This window comes from Fonsecaea monophora, assembly GCF_001642475.1.
Source record: "Fonsecaea monophora strain CBS 269.37 chromosome Unknown Scaff115, whole genome shotgun sequence".
Taxonomy (NCBI): domain Eukaryota; kingdom Fungi; phylum Ascomycota; class Eurotiomycetes; order Chaetothyriales; family Herpotrichiellaceae; genus Fonsecaea; species Fonsecaea monophora.
The window spans coordinates 18,969-46,541 of record NW_019174046.1 but is presented as its reverse complement, the minus strand read 5'-3'; the positions used below and the strand labels follow the sequence as shown (position 1 = coordinate 46,541).

At 52.7% G+C, this 27,573-nt stretch overlaps 5 protein-coding genes across 5 annotated transcripts; 3 read left to right on the top strand and 2 right to left on the bottom strand.

The window, feature by feature from the left end:
- Window positions 1-3,742: 3,742 nt before the first annotated feature.
- On the top strand, window positions 3,743-6,108 carry AYO21_10273 (hypothetical protein; the record flags this gene model as incomplete). Its single annotated transcript, XM_022660195.1, has 2 exons — window positions 3,743-4,492; window positions 4,549-6,108. 2 exons carry the CDS (start codon window positions 3,743-3,745, stop codon window positions 6,106-6,108), a joined length of 2,310 nt encoding a protein of 769 aa, XP_022507486.1.
- Window positions 6,109-7,779: 1,671 nt separating this feature from the next.
- AYO21_10272 (calcium-translocating P-type ATPase, PMCA-type) lies at window positions 7,780-11,517 on the bottom strand (the record flags this gene model as incomplete). The annotated part of the gene is made up of 2 exons (XM_022660194.1): window positions 7,780-10,629; window positions 10,690-11,517. 2 exons carry the CDS (start codon window positions 11,515-11,517, stop codon window positions 7,780-7,782), a joined length of 3,678 nt encoding a protein of 1,225 aa, XP_022507485.1.
- Window positions 11,518-13,187: 1,670 nt separating this feature from the next.
- On the bottom strand, window positions 13,188-14,834 carry AYO21_10271 (hypothetical protein; the record flags this gene model as incomplete). The annotated part of the gene is made up of 3 exons (XM_022660193.1): window positions 13,188-13,937; window positions 14,007-14,694; window positions 14,761-14,834. The coding sequence occupies 3 exons, from the start codon at window positions 14,832-14,834 to the stop codon at window positions 13,188-13,190; spliced, it is 1,512 nt and encodes a 503-aa protein (XP_022507484.1).
- A 4,531-nt stretch (window positions 14,835-19,365) lies between these two features.
- On the top strand, window positions 19,366-20,901 carry AYO21_10270 (hypothetical protein; the record flags this gene model as incomplete). The annotated part of the gene is made up of 2 exons (XM_022660192.1): window positions 19,366-19,474; window positions 19,733-20,901. The coding sequence occupies 2 exons, from the start codon at window positions 19,366-19,368 to the stop codon at window positions 20,899-20,901; spliced, it is 1,278 nt and encodes a 425-aa protein (XP_022507483.1).
- A 3,871-nt stretch (window positions 20,902-24,772) lies between these two features.
- On the top strand, window positions 24,773-26,727 carry AYO21_10269 (hypothetical protein; the record flags this gene model as incomplete). Its single annotated transcript, XM_022660191.1, has 2 exons — window positions 24,773-26,431; window positions 26,488-26,727. The coding sequence occupies 2 exons, from the start codon at window positions 24,773-24,775 to the stop codon at window positions 26,725-26,727; spliced, it is 1,899 nt and encodes a 632-aa protein (XP_022507482.1).
- Between the last annotated feature and the right edge of the window lie 846 nt (window positions 26,728-27,573).

Genomic DNA, 27,573 nt, shown 5'->3' with positions numbered 1-27,573 from the left:
GATTTCTGACGCCATGGAGCTGGCAGAGGGTTTTCCACGTTTTTGGGGGGGCCAGGTGTCAAGTTCGAAAGCCACCAGAACATTCGTGGGGCTCCCTGTACCGGCCTACCGGCAAGGTGAAGGGGTGCTCTCCCTTTAACCCGTTGCTCAGACACTCGGGGCAAAGTTTTCTGAGAAGGGATAGGGAATGAAGCTTGGTCAGCTAGCCCAGCAGTCAGCCGGCTGTCCATGAAGGAATCGCGCTTGGTCCAAATATTGTCTACATATACAGACGCAAAGGCACAAACCAACCAGACAGAGAATAAATCGAGAAGTCAACCAAAGCCACAATGAACAAAATTCCCCACACACGCTGACGAATGTTTGCATTGGGCCGATAATCACCGGGTCGGTCGTTGTTACTGGGAAATTTCATCAGTGGCAGGCCATCTGCGGTGTACGAATAAAGCGCCCGGCGCCGATAGACTGATAAGGGCGATTATATCGAGGGCAAGAAGCGATTATGCTACCACTACCGAGTACCTCGTATTGTGCCTACGAGCACGAGCACAAGTGCTTGGGTCCTCGTAGGGCTAGCGGATTTCTAGCTGGCACGTTGGGTCGGTTGAATCATGAGACCGTTCGCTGGTCGAGGGGAGGATTTTAGTGCAGGATGCGAGACCAATTCTACCATCTGGAGAACAAAACAAGCCGGAGTGAGCGTGGACCCTCTGCAACAAGCAAACCAGCCGAGCGAGAAAAGAGAAACGGCGTTGTGATCCATCGTTCTCGAAGCTTCAGCTCTGCGTTAATTTCACCAAAAGAGGTGGAAATGGCTGCTCAGAGGCTCAAACATGACCACAATATTGTCACCTCAGTCCGAAAGGAGCATCAATCGTGTGGGCGCGTGGTAAGTGGTAGGAGCGCCAAGGCGTCGCTGAGAAATTACACGCGAGAGAGGAGATTAGTGGCGAGTCTTGGAGCTGCTGAGACGTGCTGAGAATCGATTGTTGCTCAGGGGGAGGCGGGGAAGGGAAAGTCGACCATCGACACTGTTACAGAGGAATATGAGCTCCCTCTGCCGTTATCGCACTTGATATCGATGAAGGAGGTATAGCATACCGACTAGAGAAGAGTGTTTAACGGCTAATGACTCCAAACAGGTATCATGGATGAGAACATTTGATCGCGGAGGTGGTGAAATAGTATGACGTTTTGCTTCCTCATGGTCGACAGACCAATCCAACTTCAGCCTCTTTGCGCCAAAAGATTAAGGAGCCCAGCGGATTGGTTGATCAAGTCCACAAAGTCCACCACCATGCCAGGAACAGGCAAGTGACAGACAGTGAGGCACAGGGCGCCCCTAGTTCGGAGGGTCGGACGACAAAGTCCGTGGAGAGGCAGCCAAAACAGGGGCAGATCCAGGGCGAGGTTGGCCAAAGGGGCTGGAGGGGGAAGGACCAGGGATCAAGATTGCGGTGCAGGCTCAGCAGGCCAACAGGCAAACGGGATCCACTAGCACGATGCGCTACGGACTCAATTTTAGCAACAAGTCCACACTACTGGGGCCAACAGGGGCGTGCAGGGGCCAGCAAATGTCAGTAACTGCCAGCAAATCGCACATCTGGAGGGCCTAAGCGGTGCCCGAAGCTGTGAGCTGGGGCCTGGGGGCCTGTGCCCTGTCGGCCCTTGGCGCCCATTGGACTCCATGCCTTCCAACAACAGATGAGCGAGCGATGAGCCTAACAACAAATCTCCACCAAGGCTGTCGCTTAAGCTCCGCCCCTCCCCGCCTCTTTTCCGTTCCCTTGCGGCTGCTTTGCAGCTGTGGTTTTGAATTGAGCTGCATTCGACGAGGAACTCGAACATCCCACTCATACCATCTGCGTACCTCATGCTTGGTCTGCGCTGCGGTAAGATTTCAGTTCACTTTTGCGCGTCTCGGCGGCTCCCCTTCTCCCTTCCTATTACTATACCAAGATGCCGACTGGAGGGGATGGGTGATGGCGTGTGGTGGTGGTCAAATATGGTGACATTTTGGTGCCTGGAAACTTGCCGCCGCTATTCTCGTATTCAGTCCGGTATACGCACGGAAAGACACATCATGGGCTGGAGAGAGAGACACGCAAAGAGAAAGATTAAAGTTTACGGGTTTTCATGGAATGGTACTTGTCTGCATGATATGTAGCCGTCATAGAGAAAGGTGGCCATGCATCTCAACCTCGTACTTCCAGGTTTCGAGCTACAGGTCAACGACGAGCATGTACCCTGGTGCTTGTATTGTGGATTAGGCTAGCAAAGAGGCTGCAGCTCCAGAAGACGGTACGGAGGACTCGGTACATGCTTCGCAGGCTGTTTTAAGGCAGGCCACATGCCGTGCCATCTTGTAACAACGAAAGCCCATGAAATGTTTCTGCCTTGTGTGATGGACCAAAAAAACTCTCTCTGGATGATTATGCACAAAAGTTGTTTCCAGGGTCAATCATGACTTGCAGCCAGCCTCTACCAGTCCTCGTACGGGCAGACAGGCCAATCGCGGCGTCGGAAGGCTTCCAATCTCGCAATTTCTTGTTCCGTCCGTATTCCTGTTTCCCTTCTCAGCCAGATCAACAGCCACATCCTGTGTTCCGGAGAATCATAGTCATCATCGTCATCATCAGCAGCAGCAGCGTACTTGTAGGTAGGACCCGGTGGACTCGGTGATCATAAGGTAGGCGTTACTCGAACAGCAAAAGCTCGCGCTCCGGTGAGCCTTGGTCTCCGCAAAGGCCAAACTCGTAGGTACTCGTATGATCCGAGCGCCGACCTGACAGTTGGATAAGGGCGGCAAGGTGATATTATTATTGGAGCAACAAAGCCTCTTTTCAAGTGCTCGGGTTGGGGCCTGAAAGAGGGACCCAAGGCTGTCTGGCTGTTGTGGTAGAGCAGTTGAATGGGTTCCCAAATCCCTCCCTCCACCCCCCAAATTCCCAAATGCCGTCTCCATCCAAGCCTCTATTCCCGGATGGTACTAACCCGCGACTATCCCAGGAACCCAGGTCATCCAAGGCCCGCCGCCGTATAGCACCAGCCTGGAAAGGGCCCTTTTTTGCACCTAGTGTCCCCTAGCCAGCCCACAGCCCACAAAGCCCGTAGCAGCTTTTGACCACCTACTTGTACTTACCAGGCCGTCCTGCACCCTAGCCCGCTTTTCTTGTCTCTCCTGCTCAGTTTCGCAAACACACCCAAGCACCAAGCTCCCCCCTCTTCTCTCTCCCTCTCGCTCGCCATCCACCCCCAAAAATTCCCTAGATCCCTTTATTCCTCCCATCCCTCGTCATCTCGCCTGACAGGCCAGCGGATCTTATTCTTGTCCGTGGTTTCCCTCCCCTTCCTACCGACCTCCTACTACTTCACCAGCTCGCCTTTTACACACTCGCTCAGCCAGCTCACTCGCTTTACTACTCCTTCATCCCTCCTCTCCTCCCCCCTTCCCTGTCGTCGACGCTTTGTCCACCTTTTCGAATTTGTTTGTTTTTGTTGTAATAATTCCTGGACAAACCACCACGCTCGTTCATTGTTCTACATACCTAAACCCCCTTTCACACTGGCGGCTCCGAATTCGTGGGACAGCTGGGAAGTCGCCAGAGGCTACGACTCCCAATCGCGTCCAGGTTCATCTTTAGCCCAACATCAGCAACAACAGCAGCAGCAGCCTCCCCGACACACAGTTGCCTTCCCTCCAACGTCTGTCGACAACAACACCCCTAACAACACCGACGACATGGAGGAAGACGGTACCAACAGCCAGCTCTTACGACCCCTATCACAACCCGCGCTGAACTCACGATTTCCTTCGCTACGACGATTAAACTCGACCGAGCCTTATAGGCACCGCTCTCTACCTGCCGAACCCTCACCTGGCTCTGATCGCGCCAGCAGTGAGATTACCTTCGCTGTTCTTTACGACGATGGCCCAGACTATCATGTCGGCCGTTATGATGATCAGGGATCGATGCGATCCGCCCAAAACAGAGATTCCCTGGCTTCCTATGCCCCGTCCTTCCGCACCCGAGACTCGAGGATAGTGAGCGACGACCACTACCTCAACCGCGACCAAGACTTCGTAGCGAACCAGAGACTCCTCGCAGAGGGCTACTTGAACAATAATGATTCTCTGTATGACCAATCGGTTCCTCGGTATCCAACACAATCCGAGGAGACTCTGGCCATGAACACTCTACACAACTCGTACCCAAGGGATGAAAAGAGACCACTTTCCCAGCAGATGACACCGCCATTCGAGCGGGAACACAGTAAACACTCACACGAATCATGGTGCACCTGTGATGAGGATCATGGCCATGGTATGATGGACAGGAAAGACCCAGCCAAGTTCGATCTCGAGGCTCAAAATGGTCCTGCCACTCCCACTCCTTTCTTGCCCAAGGAGAAACCGGGCGGTGGTCCTGGACCACGTGGCCCTGGCGGACCTGGGGGTCCAGGTGGCCCTCCCAACGACGACCCTTTCCTGGTACGTTCCTCCAACCCTTCTGTTCTCAGAAAGCTGGCTAATATTTGCTATTACAGGTCAAATTTAATGGGCCAGATGATCCGCTGAACCCCAAGAGCTGGCCTTCGAACAAGAAGTGGGCCATCACCATGCTTACCGCGTCCTTTACATTCCTGTCACCCCTAGCGTCGTCCATGATCGCCCCTGCCTTGGGACAAATTGCCGACGAATTCCATATCACCAACAAGATCGAATCTCAGATCGTGCTGTCCATCTTCGTCTTGGCATATGCTATCGGTCCTATGATTCTCGGTCCGCTATCTGAACTGTACGGGCGTGTCATTATCCTCCAATCATCGAACGTAGTCTTCCTGGCATTTAACACGGCCTGTGGTTTTGCTCAAACCAAACAGCAGCTGATGGCTTTCCGATTCTTGTCTGGTCTCGGTGGTTCAGCGCCCCTTGCAATCGGTGGCGGTGTCCTCGGTGACCTGTTCAAACCTGAAGAGCGTGGTAAGGCCATGGGTATCTACGCCATGGGCCCTCTGCTTGGCCCTGCCGTCGGTCCTATTGTGGGTGCTTGGGTTGCCGAAAAGTCGGACTGGAGGTGGATGTTTTACGCCACTTCGATTGTCAACTGCTTTATTCTCGTCGCCGGCTTCTGGAAACTCAGCGAGACCTATACTCCCTATATCCTGCACAAGAAGGCGAAGATGATCCGCAAACAGACTGGCGACAAACGATGGCACGCTGACGGCGAAGGTGAAGTCGACCAACCCGTATGGAAGAAGATTGTCAAGACCATGGCTCGATCATTTGGAATGTTATTCAGCCAACCCATCGTCCAGGTGTTAGCTCTTTACATGGCCTTCTCCTACGGTATTCTCTACCTGGCCCTTTCCACATTCCCGGAGCTTTACGGCAATGTCTACCACGAAAGCGTGGGTATTGCTGGCCTGAACTACATCTCGTTGGGTCTGGGTTTCTTCATCGGTGCCCCTCTCTGCGGCAAGTCTGGTGACAAAGTCTACCGCAAGCTTAAGGCCAAGGATCCCCGCGGACAGGGCAAACCGGAATACCGTATGCCGATTGTCATCCCCTTTTCCTTCTTCGTGCCCGTCGGTCTTTTGATCTACGGATGGTCCGCCCAGAACAAGACGCACTGGATTGTGCCCAACATTGGCTCGTTCATCTTCGGTATCGGAACCATTGCCGCTTTCCAATGCGTCACCACCTATCTCGTCGACACCTACGCGAGGTTTGCTGCCTCGGCCGTGGCTGCTGTCACGATTCTACGATCACTCGCCGGTTTCGGATTCCCCTTATTTGCGCCGGCAATGTACAAAGCTCTCGATTTTGGCTGGGGTAATACGGTGCTGGCCCTAGCCGCCATCGGTATCGGCATTCCAGTCCCGATCATCCTGTGGCTCTTCGGTGAGAAGCTGAGGAAGAGAAGCAGTCTCGCCATGAAAGGACCTCCTCCTGGCAAGGGCGGCCCAGGCGGACCTGGAGGACCAGGCGGACCTGGGGGTCCCGGGGGCCCTGGCGGCAAAGGCCCTGGAGGACCAGGCGGACCTAGTGGCAAAGGGCCTGGTGGTCCAGGGGGTCCCGGGAAGCCTCCGGGATACACGCAATGAAACGACAGAACCATGTCCTCGAAAACATAATTTCTAATCATCAAGCCCACCCTTGACCGTCTTTGTATCTATGCCATCTATCTGAGGGTGTCCCTTTTTTTTCACTATGTTATCATGGAATGAGCGGGACCGGCGTTTTTTGTGGACATGAAGGAAGAACCATGTGATTGACTGCGCAAGAGCGCCAGCAGTGGGGGATATACATATACATTCATATGTTAACTTTATATCGCATCCTCGGCCTTGATTTGATCAAATGATTATTTGATCATGGTGTGCCTACCCCTCCTGTGTGTATTGATTTTTGAAAAAGTGGTTTTGATTTGTTGTCAGTACGGGATGGGCAAGGGATTATGGACTTTGAAACGGACAAGCATGTCGAGGATGAAAGATGAAGTTGTTTGTAGGCAGGATTGGACAAGGAACTCCCACTGTTTCCTTTATGGTTCTCTGGCAGTTGTTTTTTTCCTTTCGAGTCCAGCTGACAAGAAAACTTTGCAAAAAATAATGCTGAAGAGCTCTCTCTCTCTGTATGTCTGTGATGTGCGTGACGTGATGTGCTTTTTGATCATGATTTTGTTAGTTGCCAATACCAGTGGATGGAGATATGGATGAAAGTGCCGAGTAAGTCTGAGACATGTGATGCGATACGAGCACAGATATTCATGCCTGTGACCGTGCTCGTGCTCGTATGGAAGGGGGGCTGTGCTGTGCTCTATGTCACACACACACACACAGAGAGAGAGAGAGAAAGAGGTCTCCTTTCTTTCCTGCATTCAACCCTCCCATCCTTACTGCAGTCAGCCTCCGCCTAAGCCGCTGGCCGGACACGCAAGAGAAAACTGACTGACTGACTGAGAGATAGATGGATAGGATAGGATGTGATAGGATTGGCATATGGTGTGGACGTGCGGACGGCGTTTCCTCACGTGCTTTGTTCGACAGAGAGGAGGGGGAGGGGGAGGGGGGTGGTCGACTCTACCAACACTAAATATCAAAGCAGGATACTTCAAGTGCTTGGACTTGGGTCTTGTTTTCCTTCGCCCAATGGCTACTCAGTAGTCTGCTATGTATGTATGTACTGTGTACAGTCAGTACGTATCGTACATACCTACGACTGGCTTGAATACCTCGCTCCCTCACTTCCTCACTTCCTCACCACCTCGAGTAGTAGGTAGGTAGGGCAAGGTGGACACTTTCTTTCACTTTCACTTTTTTGACCATGTACTCGATAATAATATACCCGATCACGAACCGAAAACGACTTTTTGGCCTCTTACCCGACAGGTAGATGATGACAAGACCCAAAACACAAGTCAGTCCACCGCCAATGATACTTATTCCAACTCCCAACTCCAGCCCCAGAAAGTCCGGCCGAAAAGACACTCAAGAAACGGCGACTAACCCCAACCCGACCCAACCCAACCCAAAACATGCAAGCATGCAGGCATCCAACGTCGTGATATCCATGAGGAGGAGAAGAGGCTTCCCAGTGCCGGTTTATAGCGCCACTTTTTTTTGCTGATGTACTGTGTAAACTCCCCCACAAAAACTAACGCCGATTTGACACCGTAATCCAGATGATATAGATGGCAACAAATCAAAGAGCCCGAGCTGTAATATGTGTATGTATGTACGTGAGGAAAGGAATTGTCGGACAAAGAGCATCGCTCAGCTGGGTGGTCCGGTGATCGACACAGACGGCACAGGAATGTCTTTCATCTCAGTCGCACCGCCACTGTTCCAGCCGGACGGTGGGGTCGTATAACCGTCATTATGCTTCATCGTCGAGGGGGATTCCTTGGACGCATGGACGGTTTCTGGTTGCTTCTCCGCGACCACGGTCGAAGGACGCTCTTCGTCAACCGGCGCTGGTGCATCTTCTTGATCAGAGCTGTTCCGCCGAGTGACCTTGCGTACCGCACGCCCAGTAAACCGTGCAATAGCACGGAAGACCTGCGCAACCGGATGAAAGATGATAGAAAGGGCCTTCCAGATCGGGCGGAGAACGAAGGCGACACCGCCGACCACTCCGTTGAAAACGACTGCGAACCAGGCGTCGGGAAAGCATCGAACCAAGACGCCCCAGAGCAGACAAGGCAAAGCAACCAGTAGTGAAATTGCCCACTGAGGACCGTCGAGCGAAGTAATGCTGAAAGCAGTTCCACCAACGAAGATAATCATAATCTGGCCTCCCACCATGATACAGTTGATGCCGATAAACCAGTAGTTGCGATGGATATTCTCAAAGATGTTGAACTTGTTGTCCAAGCGGCGGTTGTTCAATTCGTTGAAGACCTGCATCCAGACAAAGGCGTTGAAGACGATCGTGTCCAGTTCTTTCCGCCGTTCGGGCCCATAGCTCAAAATCGACATGCCCGCAAAGTACAAAGTAAAGGTGACAATCAGCTGATAAATTGCTTGGCCGATGATCATCTTCCACATATTGATTGTAATAAGAGCCTCCGACTTGGGCTGCGGTGGACGATCCAATATCTTCTTGGTAGGTGGATCGGTCGCGAGCGCTAGAGCAGCAAGAGTGTCCATGATGAGGTTGACCCAGAGAAGTTGAACGGCCGTGAGTACCGAGTGGTTCGACTCGCTAGAGACAGCCGACACGAAAGTGAGTATCACTGCAGTGATATTGACCGTGATCTGAAACTGCAGGAACTTCTTTACCGCGTCGTTGACGGCCCGACCCCACATAAGAGCAGTGATTGTCGATGAGAAGTTGTCGTCGAGTAGAATGATGGACGAGGCCTCTTTGGCAACTTCTGTGCCCGCGATACCCATGCTAAAGCCGACGTCGGCCATTTTCAGGGCAGGCCCGTCGTTGGTACCATCTCCGGTTACTGCGACTGTCTCGCCCAAATGCTTAAGTCGACTGACAAGTATGCGCTTGTCCTCGGGGGATGAGCGAGCCAGGACACGAAGGCGTGGCAGGATCCTGTCCATCTCTTCATCAGAGAGCTGGCGGAACTTGGGACCCTCCATGACGACTCCGTCTTCGTCCTCACGGAGGATACCGCATTCAGTCGCGATTGCACGTGCAGTGGTTACATTGTCGCCAGTGACCATGCGGACCACGACACCCGAATGTTGGCACTGTGCCACGGCTTCAACCACACCCTCCCGCAGAGGATCGTGGATACCGACGACGCCAATCCAAGTCATGTCATCGAAGATATCGTCAAAGTCGGCCATCTTGGCGTCTTCTTCCAGGGTTTTCGCGCCGGCAGGCGGCCATTGAGGAAAGTCCTTGTATAGCATGCCAATGGTGCGGAGTGAGTGCCGTGCGTATTCATCGATGATGCTGGCTATCTGTTCCTTTTGCTCGGCAGTCAATTCCGTAACTGCGTATTGCTTCTCGTAGACATCGGAAACGGCCTTGACGGATTTGGCAAGCATGATCTCTGCAGCTCCCTTGACGAGAAGCCGGTAGACGCCGTTGTATTTGATGACTATCCCCATGCACTTGCGAGCCGAGTCGAAGGGGATCAGTTGCTTGACCTTGTAGCTCGATCGTTCAGCAGCCAAATTGTCAAGACCCAGATGCTCCTTTGCCAGAGTGAGCAACGCAACCTCGGTCTTGGAACCAATGAAAGTGGGCACGCCCTTCTCTTCGCCTTCAAAGGCTGTGCTGTTGAGGGTGATGGAGAGTCGGAGCAGCTCCTTGAACTCAGCACTCAGGGTGCTGAACATGGTCGTGAATGAGGCCGTGTCATTTGTCTCGACTGATTGTGACGAGGCAAACTTCTCCTTCGTTCCGATGGTCCCAGCAACCACAGTCATCTTATTTTGAGTCAAGGTGCCCGTCTTGTCCGAACAGATGGTCGTAGCATTGCCCATGGTCTCACAGGCACGAAGAACTCGTACGAGATTGTTCTCCTTTAGCATCCTGGTAGTAGCGAAGGCCAAAGCTAACGTAACCGCCAAAGGTAGCCCTTCGGGAACGGCAACGACAATGACTGTGATTGCGACAATAAGGATGTCCAGGAAGGCCTGAGCCTTCTCAGCCCCGGGCCGGGTATCCTCAGAGAGGTGAGCAAGAAACTTGATCAAAAGAACGAAGAAAAGAAGTCCTGCGGCGGAGGATCCAAGGCCTCCGATCCAATTGGCCAATCTGCCCAGTTTTACCTGTAGAGGGGTCGGTTCATTGTCGGTCTGGAGGCTCATTAAGATCTTGCCGTAGGAGCTATTCACACCGACGCTGGTAACGAGGTAGGTGCCAACGCCCTCGAGAACTTTAGAGCCGCTGATGATGAAAGGATCGAGTTTGTTAGTCGCCGTTCCGTCCTGAATGCGTTGCCACACTTCCTCGCCTGGAGTCTTTTTCATCTGATCCGATTCTCCAGTCGCGGACGATTCGTCACATTTGACACCATGTCCCGAGATGAAAATCCCATCTGCTGGAACGGCATCGCCGGGTTCGAGATGAAGGACATCTCCAGCTGTGATGTCGTGCACCGAAACTTGTATCGACTTGCCTGATCGAATGACTTTGACTTCACGGTCGTCTTTCTATTTAGCGAGGTTAGAACAAGCTGCTCGGATGTTGTTGGACAGGAACAGTGGACATACCCGTTTGTTCAGTTTGACGAACTGACGTTCCTTCTGCCAATCATTGGCTGCCCCGACAATGACTACGATGAGGATGGCAACGCAGATGGCAACTCCTTCGACCCAGTCCACACCCGAGCCTCCATCCACAGTTTCGTAAATCCCCAAAGCTAGAGAAATCACGGCGGCGATGGTGAGGAGAATAAGGATTTTGTCGTTGTATGCTCGCCAGATGAGCACGAGGATGCTGTCTGGCTTTCGCTCCGGGAGTCGGTTGTCTCGAAAGACGCGCAGGCGATCTTCAAATTGGCCCTTGACTTCGCCCTGGCCCACACTGCCATTTGAATCCGATCTGTCCAGCTTGACTTCTGACAGTCCTTCATGGTTGGATCCAGCAGCAACCGCTTCTTCGAAAGAGACTTGTCCCTCGAGGCGAGTTTCGTCCACTGATAATCCAGCTGAGATACTGGTCCGTAGACCTCTTTCGAGGCCCCTCAAGCCTCCTAATGCTTTGTAGGCAGACAGTGATTTGGGGTTCAGGAGCTTGTTCAGCTGACCCGGGGAGAAGGCAAAGGGATTATTAGGGACATCGAAGTCTCTCTCATCTCCCTTGTCGGCTCGCAAGGCTTCTTCGGGAGGTTCAAACTCGAGGCTAGATTTGGAGTAGAAGGTCGTAGTGGAACCAGCCGATATACCTGAATTTGAGCGGAATCGTGTCGCAGTCTCGCCCGAAGCGACAGAGCCTGACCTAGAATTGAGAGTTGACCCATCGTACTGTGCTCTGCGCTCAGGAGAAGTGGGGGATAAGTATGCGCTGTCGTCTATGGCGCTTTGGGGAGGCGTGGACATGCTCAGTCCCCTGTGGTGACTCGGTAACGTTACCCAAGTATTTGATGATTCGGCCCGATGCTGCCCTGATAAATTCTGAGGCCGAAAAGGTTAGAGATTCTGAAACACAACACAATCGCCATTATTTATTGAGATGGCTTACCGAAGTATCGACTGTGATTTTTGGTGGTGACGGAGGCGGCGAATTTGTCCCCTCCATTGCGAACACTGATGGCTGAGCAGGACTGCTCAGATCTCAGGAGTCGGCTGCGTAGAGTTGGTAGCAGACAGGTAACAGGTTGGACGCATGCACCGCACACAGCCTTGTATTATAGGCAAAAGCGTGGCTTATGAGCTGTCGGGTGAGGAGTAAGGCACCAACCGGGTGATGAGGAGGCGATTTCGCAAATTACAAATGAGAGCAGAGGAAAACTCTGCCCAGATGAGAATGCCATGGTTTGCGACTGCTCGGCGCATGCAGAACTGGAGCAGATTGTGGTGGATGAAGTGGTCTTGACGTTGCCCAGATTGAGGCAGTGCAGATAGGCACATTCTGGGCAGAGACAAAACATTGCGAATTGGGCCACTCAACGAGGGGTGGCACATGTGATCGGCGTTTGAAGAGGCGCCCAGACAGGAGAAAGTCAAGAGATACAAGAGCAGCGCCCGTGTGGATATATGAAAGCTCATCCATCCTCATCACCTCTACTCAAGTAGACTAGGTGAGGCCCCTGAAGAGGTGTGGGATACAAGCATGGATCACCAGCATCAGCCTGCGCCTTGTATGGTCCAATCCTGCATCAAGGCACTATTCCCTAAACGTAGAGCGAACAAGTTTCCCCATTGCGCATATATCAAGGGATTCCACTTCCCCAAGCTCTGCAGAAAAAAAGTGTGTGTCTGGCGTTCCTCCACCTCTTCTACCGTTGGTCATACTCCTGCATCTGTTGTAGGAGTGAAAAGGTGTTCCGTGAATTCCAAGCCTGAACCAAGTCCTGCCCAGCAAATTGTGTGTGGACAAGAACTCCCAAACGTTCAACTCCTCCTCAGAATCCTTGGCTTCGGTCTTGTTCTTCTTGACCTCCGTCATTTATTGCCCTGGCACTACCACGATATTGGACGATGCAAACAGGCTGGCAGCATTCTTGCGGAGACCGGTGGAGGGGAAGTCGAGTCTCAGGTTTGGTGGAGGATTGCAGCCACCACTGGCTCGCGGAAGACTGCGCTTGCGTACTGTACCACCATGATTCATGGGCTGGATTAAGAGCACCAGGAGGGTTTTCGAATGGCTGGAATGCCAGGCAGCGAGTAGGTTGGGTGGTTGGCAGACTTCTCTACCGAGTCCGCTGGCTGGCTGGTCACCAGCCACAAGTGATTTGGTCAGTTTGGTCACGTGAATTCCAGCGACGCCACACTTTCTCGTCGTCCCCGTGGCTGAGCTCAACATGAGGCGACATGGTGATATCCCAACATGTCAACATCACCAGCATGTGTTCACCCATTAAGGAAATTCCTCCGACAGCACTGCCCTGAACCTAGTGATTTCCTCGAATCGAGTTTCAGCTTTGGTTGCGTCCTCGGCCGGTTTCGGTCAAGGAAAGGGGATGGGGTGTTTGCACCAGCTGTGGAAACAGACTCGGAACAAAACCATTCCCCAAGTCGGCATCCTCCTTTCCCATCCTTCGCTTGTGTTATCGCCGTCTGAAGGGAGGAATCCCGAGCTTTACGTATTGTTCAGCTGCAGATCGACACCACACAATCTCTTGCGAGACGTCGACGAACCCTTCTCCCTCCACCTTTGAAAAGAGCTCCCAGGCGCTCTCAAGTGGCCACAGGGTATCTATCAGCCCAGAAACCTTGGACTCACTAGTGTGGAAGTACTCAAGGCTTTGGCAGGCAAGCCGTGCCCACCGCAATGCCTCCAGCGCAGCTGAGCTTCTGTCCATATCGGTTGTGGACGCATGGGAAGCCATTTCTTCCGAGATGTTGGTGACAAGCATCGCCACGTGTACTCTGACGGCCGTGTACATGGCAAATGCAAGGGCAATCGAAGAGTTGGGAAAGTGGAGGCGACGCTGGAACACACCTCCCCAACTGGCCATGACTTTGGTGTATAGAGAACCCTCTTGTTGTGATTGCAGCTGACGCTCCCAGCCATTCAATTCCTCCACTATCGCGAACGCCGTTTCATATCTCGCTTTGAGGCAGGACAGGCTCCAACTTTTGACCGATTCCTGCTTGACAATCTCTGGTAAGACCTTGAGGGCAATATCGAGCATCGAGTGCAGAGGTTGTCGAGCGAGCTCCACCCCTTCTTTCCATGGGAAGTCAATCCATTGTGGCTCGGACAGGAACGTCTGCTGCCGACTCATGAACAAAAACGGTGTTTGCAGTGCACGATATCCGTAAAAATGTTCCTGGGATGACTGCTGGGTCAGACCCTATCATTCATGAAGGTGTTTGGTCAGTGCTGCTGGGTATGCATTCAGGAAGACGATGTGAACACTTACTTCGGTACCACCATGGAATATCAATGCCCCCACTCCCAGCAAATGACAGTTAAAGTTGTCCCAGGACTTGTTGGCTATCAGCTCCGACATGGCACAGATCAGGGCTGTGGAAGATAATACTGTGGGCGAAATTTCTCTATCACCCTCTTGATATCCCTTTAACGAACACCGCAGCCTTTGCAATGCGCGGGTCTGCATATAGGCTCCCTGCAGGACCATATCTGGTTCACTGCGATCTTTGCCAACCTTGGCCAGAGAGGCAGCTAAGAGAGCTTCCATCAAGACTTCGGTTTCAGGCCTGTCCATTTCGAGGGTTACAGTTGTGACCCATGTTGAACAGCATATTGACAGATGTTGTCCAGCTCTGTTGTTTGCTCGCTCTCGCAGCGTTCGAAGTGTTACGAACCTATTCTTGAGATCCTGGACGAATGCGACATGGTAAGTCGAACCCACAAGCCTTGCACCCATTTCCGAGGGAATGGCCCACAACCAGAATTCAGCATCTTCTGCAGGAAACAAAGAAGCATCGCAGGCCTTCGGACAGCTGTAGGCGTTGGCGTCGATAGTTGGCTGATGGCAGGCAAGGGATTTGTGCTTTTGGGCCAGGCTATCTTCCCTGGCCTGCAACCGGCATGCCTGCTCTGCGATTTGCTTCTCTTTCTGGCGCCTTCTAAATGCCTGAACATTGCTTGACAGAGTGCACTGTCAGTACAAGTATTGACCACAACATCACAAACGCCCCAGTCACACTTACGCGCGAACTTTGCTCCTCCGTGCCTCTGCTCTTTCCGCCTCAGTGCCAGGTATGCGAGGTCTGCCGATTGCCATCTTCGTGCCTGGTTCCTTGTTGTCAAAGATACGAAAAGAACTCTTCAGTTGAAGGGGACAGCGCGTGAGGCTAAGACTGGAGTCTTAGGCACACATGCATGAACACATGAAATTGTCTTATAAAAGCGCAGAGGACAGCCGTTTGGAAGCGGAGGATCGCAGCCTTGAAAACCTGAACTCGACAGCAAACTGATCCTGATTTTGGCAGGTCGAAGGTGCAACATTTGCCCCAATACCTGGTCAGCATGGAGCATTTCGTCTACACTTACAATTGGCTGGACGGAGGGATTCGATCCGCTACTCACGTATAGAGAGGCGTTATCTTCTCCATCCTCCAGAACGCCAACTATACGCCACCCGCCGGGTATGCATCTTACGGGCGAATCGAGCGATAGTCAGCGAGATGGACTTGACTAACAATTAACCGACGTTGTCTTTCTCCTAGGCCTGGTTATGGCTATGACTACGAATCTAGAGTCCCCTCGGTCAACATGCATTATGATATCCCCGGTGTTTAAAGATCCTACTACATAAACAAAAATACAAGGCTACAAGGACCCAAGGAACCATCCTTAAACACGCCAACTCCACTGGGTCTATGGAGGATGTCCGTAGCCATCGACGAGATTGGGCCTTCCTGGTTCCAACGTTCCCGAAATAGGTCAATACAAGCCTTCGGAGAGAGAACCCAGACTCAGACCTTGTTCTTGGGGCACGAATACTCCGCAAGCGAGCTTTTCTTCACGTCTAGCCGTATGTCTGCACACGTATGGATAATCTACTGGTGCAAGCATATTATTTGACATAAGAATGGATCCCTTGTATCGGAACGTCATTCTGACTCAGGACATTGGCGGAAAATCACTCAAGCTTTTGCTGTATCTCAGCACATTTTGAGCTAAGCCGAGATTCCTGCGCAGCATCACCCTTGGATGACAATGCTCGTCCGATCAAGCCAGGCACCAAGGCCCGGTATCCAAGGCGCAAGAATAGGAGAGCCCAGGCACCTCGGGCTGAATTTGACTGGCAGTGAGTCGATGCTGCAATGAGGGTATTGAGAGTAACAATCGCTAACGGTGGGTCATGGTCAAGAACGAGCGCCACGGTCCTCGAGAAAAGGCTGCCATTATTACGTGCCGAGAAGGGACGGCCCAATGGTCCAAACTCTGCCCGGCCCCTGGCCGGTGAGCCGTATTCAGAAACCGTAAGTGACGCCTATGTGTGTCTGACACAAATTACGGGGCTCTCTCTGATATAGCCAGCGCGCTCAATAGAGCTAGGGTGACCGCACGTGCGTAGCGGCCAATCTTATGTACAGATATCGATGATGACTAGGATATCGAATACGACCAACGGGTGGGGGATCATACGGCGAAGCACTGTTTCACCAGACCACTGTCCGAGGAATCTTCGAAGCCCAATGGTGGCTTGGTGTTTAAGAACGGATGGAACACCATCTCATATGAATGATGGCTTTCTTACAGCTGTTGGCGAGGCATTCCTACTCTACTACTGCTGCGTTGCCCTCTTCTCGCCAGCCTGTGCCATTTACAGTGTCTCTGGGACCGGCTCGCTCGGGACCGGGCCCTGCAAGAATTTTGGTGCCACTGGTGCCACTGTTGCCACCAGTGCCAGAAAATCAACTGTGGGGGTTTCAATCGAATTGGGGTCCTTTGACTTTCCCTTAATGTTTGTGACAGTAACCGGGTCCGTCAAGAGACGGTTTCTGGATCATGTCATATGGAAATCAACACAGGAAACCCAATATCGACGCTGTTAGGATTTCTGCCATTGCGCAGATCTTGTCAGCTCCACTAACTACTAGATCAATGACTATCCAGGCGTGCTAGGCTGGTGCACCAAATATACTAACGTGCCGCAAACACTTTTGGTTACAGAAGCAACCAGTTTTTCCATCCATTGTTTCAGGAGGCAGCTAGCAGCACTAGACAGTGGCCCCCTAATTCCGACGTGACATTTTGGAATCTCCAAATCCTGGAGACATAGCTTCAAGAAGTATGCCTTACTTGACCCTGTGGCGCAGGCTCCCAGGTCACCTTAGACGGGGCTCCAGAAGGATGGCACCGGCATGATATTGACGGTCCGACAGCCCCGCCAGCGACATCTGATATCTTGGGAAGGAGGACTATCGATGAGAAGGGAGAGTAGACTGTCGCGAGATGGTTGAGCACATGTCTGTTCGTGAACAAGTCAGTCTTGGACATCAGTCCGTCTAACAGCAATTATGGCAGATTTTTCTTCCACTGGAAGGCATGTCCACAACACTCTCCTGGCTTTTGGGACAAGAAGCAACCAACTGTCCGTGTGTCGCTGGGTTGTCTCTTGACAGAGCTCCCACAAGCGACACCGTATTTGGCAATTGCTCCGCACGAACACTCTGCAACGCGACGCGGGGCATGGGTTCATGATCCCAATTCAAAACAACGGCTTCGCCTTCAAGGTCGTGTTGATAGGGCGGATCGATGCTGGCCGACGTGCTCTATGGAGGTGGACATTGACCATGGAAGATTCAGAATGGATCTGCATCCGAGGGAAAGCCATGTTGCATTGCATGATATGATTCCAATTCACCATCCCAGCTCTTGACGGCGAGATCCAGATGCTCTGAGGGGCACCAAAGGAAAGCGCGATGGCATCCTTCGTTATTGGAGTTGGCCGATCTCTATTCAGATGAGATGGCTTTCTGACCAACCCTAAAGTATGGAGAATCTCGTCAGTTCCTGGAGGAAGTCGACCCCCTGACCAAATGAAATTGTGGGTCTCGATTCCGTTGTATTCTTGCCAGTGTTTTGAGCCTGACGACCTGGAGGATTGGTTACATAATGCCGCGCTGGATACTTTGAAGGATTTGGGGATCTTACTCATACGAGGTACTCGATACTACTGGGTGACTACCACGAGCTCCACGGGGCCATGTCTACTCGCACCTTCAGAGCGACACTCCATTGAACGAGGAGCCACAGTGAGGCAGTGAAGAGGCTCAAGATCCGCAGTCATCGGTTAGAGCTGCCCCAAGGTATCTCTGAAGCAGGCTTCGGATTGATTCTGTGTTCCGAGGCCGACACGATGCTCTGTCCCATTTCCTCGGTACTCACAAGCCATTCTTGACTGTTGCTCATTCAATGCTAATGGGGGTTCTAGTCGCCATGGACGGTTGGAGGATAGATCAATCTAGCACGTCGACCCGGTGTTAGAGGTTATTGCACATGAAGAGGACCCGAGTCGGAGGGGCCAAAGGATATGGTCCGAGGGATTCTGGGGAAAATACGACATCCGCCATCCGCGTTCGAGGCAACACTCCGGATATATGGACCGGTACATGGCAGGGTGACCAGGGTCGGAAGTGAGGCCAGGGCTGGGGCAAATCTCGCGGCTACTTGCCTGTCATACCTGGGAATGATCCAAGCCCATGAAACGAGATCCTTCTTTTCATGGTATGTTTGATGGTTTAAATGAAAGATGAAAGAAATGATCCTTTAACTCAGAGTACAGTCGTGCCAGGAGGTAGGTATGTAGGTGGTGATGCTAACCTCTCTTTGGGCCCGCGACCGTCGCTATTCCTGTAGAGGAGTTTGCAGAATTCCATATTAGCCCGACAGACTTCAAACCTCCATTTGTAAAGGTGGACATTACTATTATGTAACAGGACAGAACAGAAGACTCTTCCTTCTTCTCTTGATACTATCAATACATTGTCCAAGAGAAACCCATCAGGGACATCTACATTGACATTTCATCTCTTCCCAAGACGCATTTTCTCTTCTCTTTCGATTTCCCCCCCCCCTCCCCCGCCAGCCTCAACCAATCCCATTCCCACGACTCTTTTCACTCCATTGTATACGATGTGTTGTCCTCGAAATGTTCAAAAACCGAGCGTTCAATTGCCGCTTGATTCCGGATTGGGAAATTTTAAAGGCCGATGACGGGTTCAAATCGGCAATCGGCAATTCAATGACCAATAAAGCCCAATTGCCAAGTCTCGTCCCTCGCTCCTCTCTTCCCCTCCTCCTCCTCTTCTCTACCCGTACAAAGTGTGTTGGAGAGTCATGGATGGGTAATTAGGTGAGACACTGGGGAATGAATTTAGCCGTTCTAGCGACCGTTAACGACGGGCTCGGGTTGCTATTTCCCAGACCCTTAGAGATCCATGAGTGGGTTGGTTGTTTGGTTGGTGGACTTGTGTAAGTTCTTTAGGGTGAGTTGAGCTTTGTTTGTCGTGGATCCTCTGGTGCGTTTTTCCCCCGCGACAATATTTACCGGTTCATCTTTCACTTGATGAATTGATTTGATCACTCAATGAATCAATGAATCAATTGTTGTGTGGATGAATCAAAGAGATTGTTTGGATGTTGAGAAGCGGACGAGGAACTGAAGAGCTATTGAACCCGCTCACACCACGAATTGACTCGAAAGCGGTTTACACACACTCAAAAAACGGGACTTTCTATTCATTCTCCTGCCCGGTCCCACCCTACAAGTCTCTCCCCGGCATACGGCATAGAGTGTCGACATGGCGCCGCCGGCAGTGTTGATGGTCGGCACAGGCGAGTACACGACCGGCTTCGTCTCGGGGGCTGCGTCCACCTCGGACAAGAAAGTGGGTGTGGTTGGACTGACGCGTAAGTGTTTTTATTTGTTATATTCTATCCTCCAACACAAAGATTCCTCTCTAGGGACCCTGTTGATACATGTTCGGGCTATGAGAAGGGTATGGGCCAGGCCAAGGAGGGACCCGGATGGAATGAATTGACAAGCGAAACATAATTTCGCTTGCCATATACAATCTTGTCATCCACTCCGGAAAGAAGGCCCTCGTGGGAAACAAATTACATGTCTGACCGTGGCATGAGAATACCACCTTTTTGACAACATCACAGTCTTCGACCTCCGCCGTCGCGGCAAAGTCTCGGAGCTCTCCATGGTCGGCGTCTCGGGCACAAAGTTCCCTGCGATACGAGCACACCTTACGAAGAACATCTCAGAGGCGTACAACGGGCTCGACGTTTCCTTCAAGTCGTTCCCCGCCGACGACCAAACGGACCCCAACGCTTACAAGGCGGCCATCGACGCCCTGCCGCCCCGGTCGGCCGTGACGGTCTTCACGCCGGACTCGACACACTACGACATCGCCAAATACGCCATCGAGCGCGGCCACCACGTCCTCGTGACCAAGCCGGCGACCAAGCTGCTGGCGCAGCACCTCGACCTGCTGGCCACGGCGGAGCGGCGCGGCGTGCTCGTCTACGTCGAGCACCACAAGCGGTTCGACCCGGCGTACGCGGACGCGCGGTTCCGCGCCGCCACGCTCGGCGACTTCAACTACTTCTACAGCTACATGTCTCAGCCCAAGTCGCAGCTGGCGACGTTCAAGGCCTGGGCCGGCCGCGACTCGGACATCTCGTACTACCTCAACTCGCACCATGTCGACATCTGCGAGTGGATCGTCCGCGACGCCGGGTGGCGGCCCTCGACGGTGCGCGCCAGCGCGAGCCGCGGCATCGCCGAGAGCGAGAGCGTCGGTTGCGCCGCGGGAACAGAGGACACCATCACGTTACTCGTCGACTGGACGCAGCCTCGCGATCAAACCAAGCGCGCGACGGGCATCTACACGGCGAGCTGGACGGCGCCCATGCACGCGGGGGTCCACTCGCAGCAACATTTCCACTACGTCGCCTCTAGGGGCGAGATCAACGTCAACCAGGCCAAGCGGGGTTACGACGTCGTCGACGAGTCCGACCACAGTGGCAGTGCCCTGAAATGGTACAACCCGTTCTACATGCGCTACGCGCCCGACGAGCAGGGCAATTTCGCCGGCCAGAGCGGCTACGGTTACGTCAGCTTTGAAAAGTTCATCGACGCCGTGACGGCCCTGAACGACGGGACCGTCACTCTCGCCCAGCTCGACCAGAGAGGCGGGCTGCCCACCCTGCGCAACACCGTGCTCACCACGGCTATTCTGGAAGCGGGGCGCCGGTCCCTCGATCAGGGGGGTCGGTCGGTCGAGATTGTCGTGGGTGATGACGACGACAAGGTCGAACTCAAGTAAGGGAATGAATGAGTCAGTGAGTGAGGACCTACCTACCTACCTAGGTATGCTGGTATGAACCTGGGAATTTAATTTCTTCGGTTTGTTGCTTCATATGGGCAAGGGAGAGGGCACCAGAGGCGAGGGGTTTTTTTGTTTGGATGGATGGGGCACCCAGGCTGATGGGCAATCGGACTTTTTCAAATCGGGGAAACCAAACGGCATAATAGAAGAATGAGGTCTACAACAAAACTTTCAATTCAAAACGTGCATGGGTGATCTGCCCCAACTTCATAAATGGACTCATAAGGTGGTTGATAAATCAAATCCTTCTGTAGCCCCTACTGTGACAAGGCCTCGCACCTGTTGCCTGGGTGGGTTAGTTGAATGGCCTCGAACCTGAAGGGTTTTGGCCTGGCCACCGAGACTGCTATCGTCTGCCAAAGATCGCGACCATCAGGCACACCCATTTCAGGCAAGCCAACTCTCACCGAATTCTCGCGCAAACAAGGCCCTCCTCAACAGGTCAGTGCCTAGTTTGGAATATGACCATCGATTCTCTAGCGAAACAACAGATGGTATAGGGCGGGGCTACCCAGCCCGCGACGACAAAGCCACGGGAGAGCAATCTTGTTTCGCCCGACTCGTGTCTGGGTTTTGAGATGGTGGCTGTTTAGTGAAGATTCATCTTGACGGCAATCGATCAGCCTGAAGAGGACATAAGACCTGAACCGTGTCGCTGGATGTTAGTCGTCGGAGTCCTCACCGCGGTTTTACCATGTTCGGGGAGTGTGCATGGTCCGAGCTGCATTAAGCCTGTGCGTGTAGGGTCGCATCTTGTCGAATGAGATCTTGAAGCACAGCAGTGACCGGTTTGTACTCGGTACATCGCAGGACTTGCCTGTGCTGAACGCCTAGCCCCGGCCTAAGGCAATCGGACGCCGTGTCTGAGTCGCCAAGGACAGGTATCGGTTATCCGTCGTCGACATATGCGTCAGGCATGTCCCATTGTTCCGAACGGCTGGAGGAGAGCTTTTCCGGCGCGAAGATACTTTTTCGCTTCAGAGTCTGGGATGGACTGCTGTCTCAATCTAATGCTCCTAGAACTCTTTTGGATAATTTTCAGCAAGAGGTATTCAATCAGTTGGTCAGTCGGAGGGCTGCACGAATCATCAGTACAAACCCGGCGGGAAAGCCCGCCCTGACCGCAGACTCGTTGGAATCACTGGGAAGCCGAAAGGGCTAAAGGCCTCGGCACAAGGAACTTTACCAGGTCATGGCCGGAAAGGGACAGAATCACACATCATACTGCATGGATGCTGCAGGATGGCAAGGAGAATTACTGGAAAGATGCAGCTTCGACAGCTTCCAGATCCCCGCTTGAGGCCGCTAATCCTTGTCAGCCACTCCGTCAGAAATGACGCAAATTCGTTGCCAATCGATAAACCACAATCGATAGTCCTCGTAACTCGTGACATAGACAAGTTTTTTTTTCCCCCTTCGGAGCAGTCTGATTTGGGAACCTGGAGAACTGGGTCAAGCCATAGCTTTGCAGCTTGCATCAAGTCAGCTCAGCTCGTGGTGCTATTAATGAACTCCTAGAGCCTCTTGGCATGTCCGAGTAGCTTGTCTTGAGTCTGGACCACGAGGTGTTGGAACTTGAGATGCAGAAGTATCCAGCCTCCCACCGAGTCCAACCGACACCAAGGAAGGACTTGGAGCCTCACTCGGGCTTGGTATCAGCAACTGATTCGACCATGACTGTCCGAGACTTCGTATAAACAACAACCTGCCAAGGACATAAAGTCAGAGCGCTTCCCACTTTGGGCCGCAGGTCATGGCCGCCTGCGCCCTCCAGCCGTGGCCTGCGGAATTGTAGTCCGGAGGGCTTGTGATCGATAAGCTGAACGAGGAGATCCAGCCAAAACATGTATCGTGGATAAAGACGCCACCGATTTTATAAGCCTTGAAGCCACTGTCTGGAGTATTTCGATAATCGAAGATCTGGATGTCTTGTCTTCATCGATAGGCTTGTTGCTTGTTCTGGAAGACTGGAAGAGAAGACTCTCTTGGCGGAGGGGACGAAATTAGAAGCATCGCTGGCACACCGTGTGCTAGGGCCTTACCAAGTAGGTTTCTCGCATGTACCTGCATTGGCAGTAACCTTGTTGTCGACGACAAGGTGTGATTGGGGAGGTGTCAAAGCAAAGATTTTGCCCTTGTTGCTATTCCCAGGCGGCGCAGGCGGCGGCCACTGCGGCCTCGGCGCGACAAATGAAGCCAAATCTCGCACCAATGGCTTGGCAGCGAAAAAATGGGCATCCACCCAATCCACCCTCATTCCACCATGGGCCATGTTCCTCCTGCTCCCCTTTTTGGTCTCTGCTCTCGCATCATTCCACCTTTTTACCTTCTACCATTTGGGTATGTTGTCATAATATTTTCCCTTGTATGAGAGGATCAACAACCGAAACGAGAACTGATTCCAAAAGCCCACCGAAACAGTCTCGGCACCACTGGCTCGCGCCGTCTAATGCTCGACCGTTCACGTCCTGTTTACCCAAGGTCGCCTCAACCCAACCGCATCTTTGAGTCCCCCCCCCCACTGATTCAGAGCTTCTCGCTGCTGCCGAGACCCAAGACCTTCCTATGCCGTACTTGATCTAGCCATATGCCGCTCAAGAGTAAGATTCGGGTGTGAGACTCGTATACAAGGACCGCGACAAGAGCTGGAACACAGTCAGCTAGGTGTCAAAACGCCCGCCTATGTGCGTTGAACTCTACAACTGTCGTGAAGGGCAAAACACCGCTCCGCCCCAGGTCATCCTAGAGCCAAGACTCGACCCGCCCTTGTGAGAAATTGAGGACTGAACTCTGAATCTCTGAATAAAATGACACACGTCCCAGCCATCGCCGCGGACATCAAGGGCCCGGGTTCCAAGAGTGGCGGGCGATTCTTGGCAGAGGCCTGCGTGAGATGGGCTGGCCAGTTATCGTGGCGTCCATGGCAAACTTTGGTTCGTTCGAGGCCTAGCGATGCTTGGGAGGAAACCCTCAGCCTCACTAGCCTCCACTCTCCGCTCCTGCGCACTTCCATCTAAAGCTGCCAACCTTCAGCCGTCCTCTTGGCTGCTACTGTTTGCTGCTGCCGCTGCTCACTGTTGTTGCTGCACGTCAAATCAGCTGTCACCCATTGACATCTTGTCTCTTACCGTCAAAGGATGACTGATTTGCTTTTCAAGATGACTCGTCTCAATCCCTCGAGTCATGGCGCATATTACGCCGAGATATCAGACTCGAGTCGCGGTGTGTTAACCCCTCCACGTCGCCACAGACACTGGTCAAAAAAACCCAACATGTGTCAGCCTCAACTGGCTGCAGAGGCGGTGATCTTCAAGGCTTGTCTAGATCTGGCGCTTTCGTTTCAACTGACATGCTAGCAGACCACGCGATGCCAAAAATTGGGATGGCGGGTCCAGGTGGTGTGCCAATGTTCTGCAGGTATCCTGTGTACCCTGGTCAGCCCCAGAATCAATGCCACTGCTAAGACGCTAATGGGATGTAGAGAATAACATACCTTCACCATCGAGGCTGGTCACTGCTTCCAGCCCATCCATGGTGTCGTTAATCCCCGGTTTGCTATCACGAGCCCTAGGATTATCTGGAGAGCTGCGGCCGACCATGGACTTGGCTAGGAGAGTGGATTGAATCGACCCATCGCTGTATATTATATCTCCTCCCAACCTCGCCCTTTGGTCCAAATGCTTCTGATTGTATCCTTGTTGTTCACTACCTTCTAAAACGTGTTCCTTCTACCAGGGACCTTCCTCTCGTTGTCTATTCAATCGTTTTCCTTTTACTCGCCTCTCATATTTTCTTTCTTGTTGCCACAATGGCACTTCCACGGTTAATCGCCGTGCTCTCCTTCCTGTCATTCGCTTTACTCAGTACCGCCCTCCCTTCGCGATCGCGGTCACTCCATGAACGGGACGACACCGTCCACTTCGAGGTCACCCTCACATGGGAGGACTACTCACCCATTGGGGGCACGCCCAAGAAGATGATACTCACAAATGGCACCTTCCCCGGTCCCCCGTTGAAGATGACGGTCGGCCAGACAGTCGAGTTCCTGGTTCACAATGAACTGCCCGACCCTACTACAATCCACTTTCACGGCATTGTGCAGCAAGGCACTCCCTGGTCAGATGGTGTCCCAGGTCTTTCACAATACGCCATTGCGCCAGGCTCGTCGTACCTGTACAAGTGGACCGCCGATGCAGCTGGAGTATACTTCTATCACGCACATTATCGCTCGCAGATGATGGATGGGCTGTACGGCGCCATCATCATTTCTCCAGAGTCTGACGATGAAAAGCCATTCTCTCTGATCAACAGCGATCCGGAATTCATCAAGCTCATGTCGGCTGCGGACGACGAGCTCCAGCCCATCTTTATCTCGGACTACAACAAGTATACCTCTCAGGAACTGCATGAGCAGGAACGGAATGCCAACATTGATTTTGCTTGCTCGGACGCCATCATCATCAATGGGCAGGGGTCGCAGTACTGCTTGACGCGTGAGGAGTTGACTGCCTACACCAATCCCAAGGTCACGGCTCTCCTGGCTTCGGTCAGCCCTTCGCAACTCACCGACAAAGGTTGCTTGCCTCCCAACCTCCCTGCCACTCAGGGTAACTTCACCTTCAACATTGAGACTCTTCCTGCTGATGCCTACTCGACCTGCACTCCCTCGACCGGACCCATGGCTTCAATTGATGTGGACGCTGCCAAAGGCTTTGCTGCCTTGACCTTTATCAACCCGGGTGGATACGAGTTGCTCAAGTTCACCATTGACGGACACAAGATGTGGGTGTACGCTGTGGACGGCGGCTACGTGACTCCCACTCTGGTGGATCAAGTCGTGGTCAACAACGGAGACCGATACTCGGTTCTGATCGAGCTCAACCAACCCCCTGCGCAGTACTCGATCCGCGTCGCCAACAACGGTCTGAACCAAGTCCTCAGTGGTTTCGCTGTCCTCAATTACAAGGGCTCAGTTGGCCCTGCCACTGAAGACCCCAATGCTCTTGCCACGATGAACTTCGCCGGCGCAAATTTGACCACGCTAGTGACGTTCAATGACAACAAGGCGGCGCCTTATCCACCTTCGCCTCCAGCTCCGTCAGCGGACGTGACCTACTTGATGAATATCAAGAAGATTGGGCAACCAGCCGGCGCATATGAATGGACTCTTAGCGGTGTCAACTCGTTTGCTCCCGAGTTGGAAGACCAGACTCCCCTTCTGTTTGAAGACCCGGCCGATGTCGAAGCCAACGATCTCATTATCAAGACACAGAGTGGCCAATGGGTCGACTTGGTGATCAGGACCCAGGGACCCCTTGCTCAGCCTCACCCCATGCATAAACACTCGAACAAGGCGTACGTTATCGGCAAGGGTGTCGGAAACTGGACATGGAACACTGTGGCCGAGGCCGCCGCTGTGCTGCCAGCTGGCACGTTCAACTTTGAAAACCCGCCTCTTCGCGATGGGGTAAGTTTCGTTGGACCTTTGACTTTGCCGAGAAATAACTGACATGTGTGCTTTAGTATACTACTACCCCCAACGAAGTCAACAGCACGTGGATGGTCCTGCGTTATCAAGTCACCAACCCTGGCGCATTCCTTTTCCACTGCCACGTTCAAACACACATGGCTGGCGGCATGGCCGTGGCTTTTCTCGATGGCGTCGATGACTGGCCAGAGGTGCCGACCGAGTACGCTGACGGCAACGGCATTGTGTACACCAAGCTCAAGAAGAAGGGCAAGCTGCACCCCAAGTCGTCATAAAATCTTGTGCGCTCTATGATCATGTTGTACGCATCATAATATTTTAATCATGGCATTTTTCTGGAAAATGGAGATGAGCGTTTGTGTTTTGTTTTTTTGAATACCAAACCAAATAAAGAAAATATATATATCATATGTGCCCCGAACAGTGCTTTATCCCTTTCCATTTTCGTTGAAAGGGAGCGAGGCCGCTTTAATAGGTCACGTGACGGAGCATCGAGGAGGCCCGGCCGAGCATGGGGGAGCTACCAAGCTTAGCCCTCATTCGTTCAGCCAAGCCTGCTGCCTGACTTTCGTGTGCGTACATAAAGATCTGTGGCCAGCCCCAGCATGGCTACAGAGGTTCCGAAAACCACTTGTTCGGGTTCCTCTTTGGCGCCCAGAGGCCCTTTTTTTTTACTCAAACCTACTGGCGCCCCAACGTCTTACGAACCGACCTTTTGGCCTGGCTATGGCCTAACTGGAAGGGAAGGAGTGCCGGGGCTGGAGGCGAGTCAATCCCCGGCAAGGGACTTCCAGGAAATGCGTGGTCAAAGTAACGACCACGTGACTGATCTGTTTGATCCTGTACAATCCGGGTGATCTGTACAGAAGACCGAGCGGCAGGGCACAGAGAGCACATTCATTACTACATGAGGAAGGATGACAGAAGGATATAGACGCCGCGTGCGCCTTTCAGTCTCCAGTCGTGTCCAAGTCTCCTGTCATCTCTGATATGACGATGCCGGTCGAGTCTAATGGCATCTACCGCTCGGGGGAGTGTCTATACAGAGGAGTCTCGTGAACGAGCTCCCGAACCATTCGATTACGCGTTTTCGCGTTTTCTTGTCATCGCAAACTCGAACA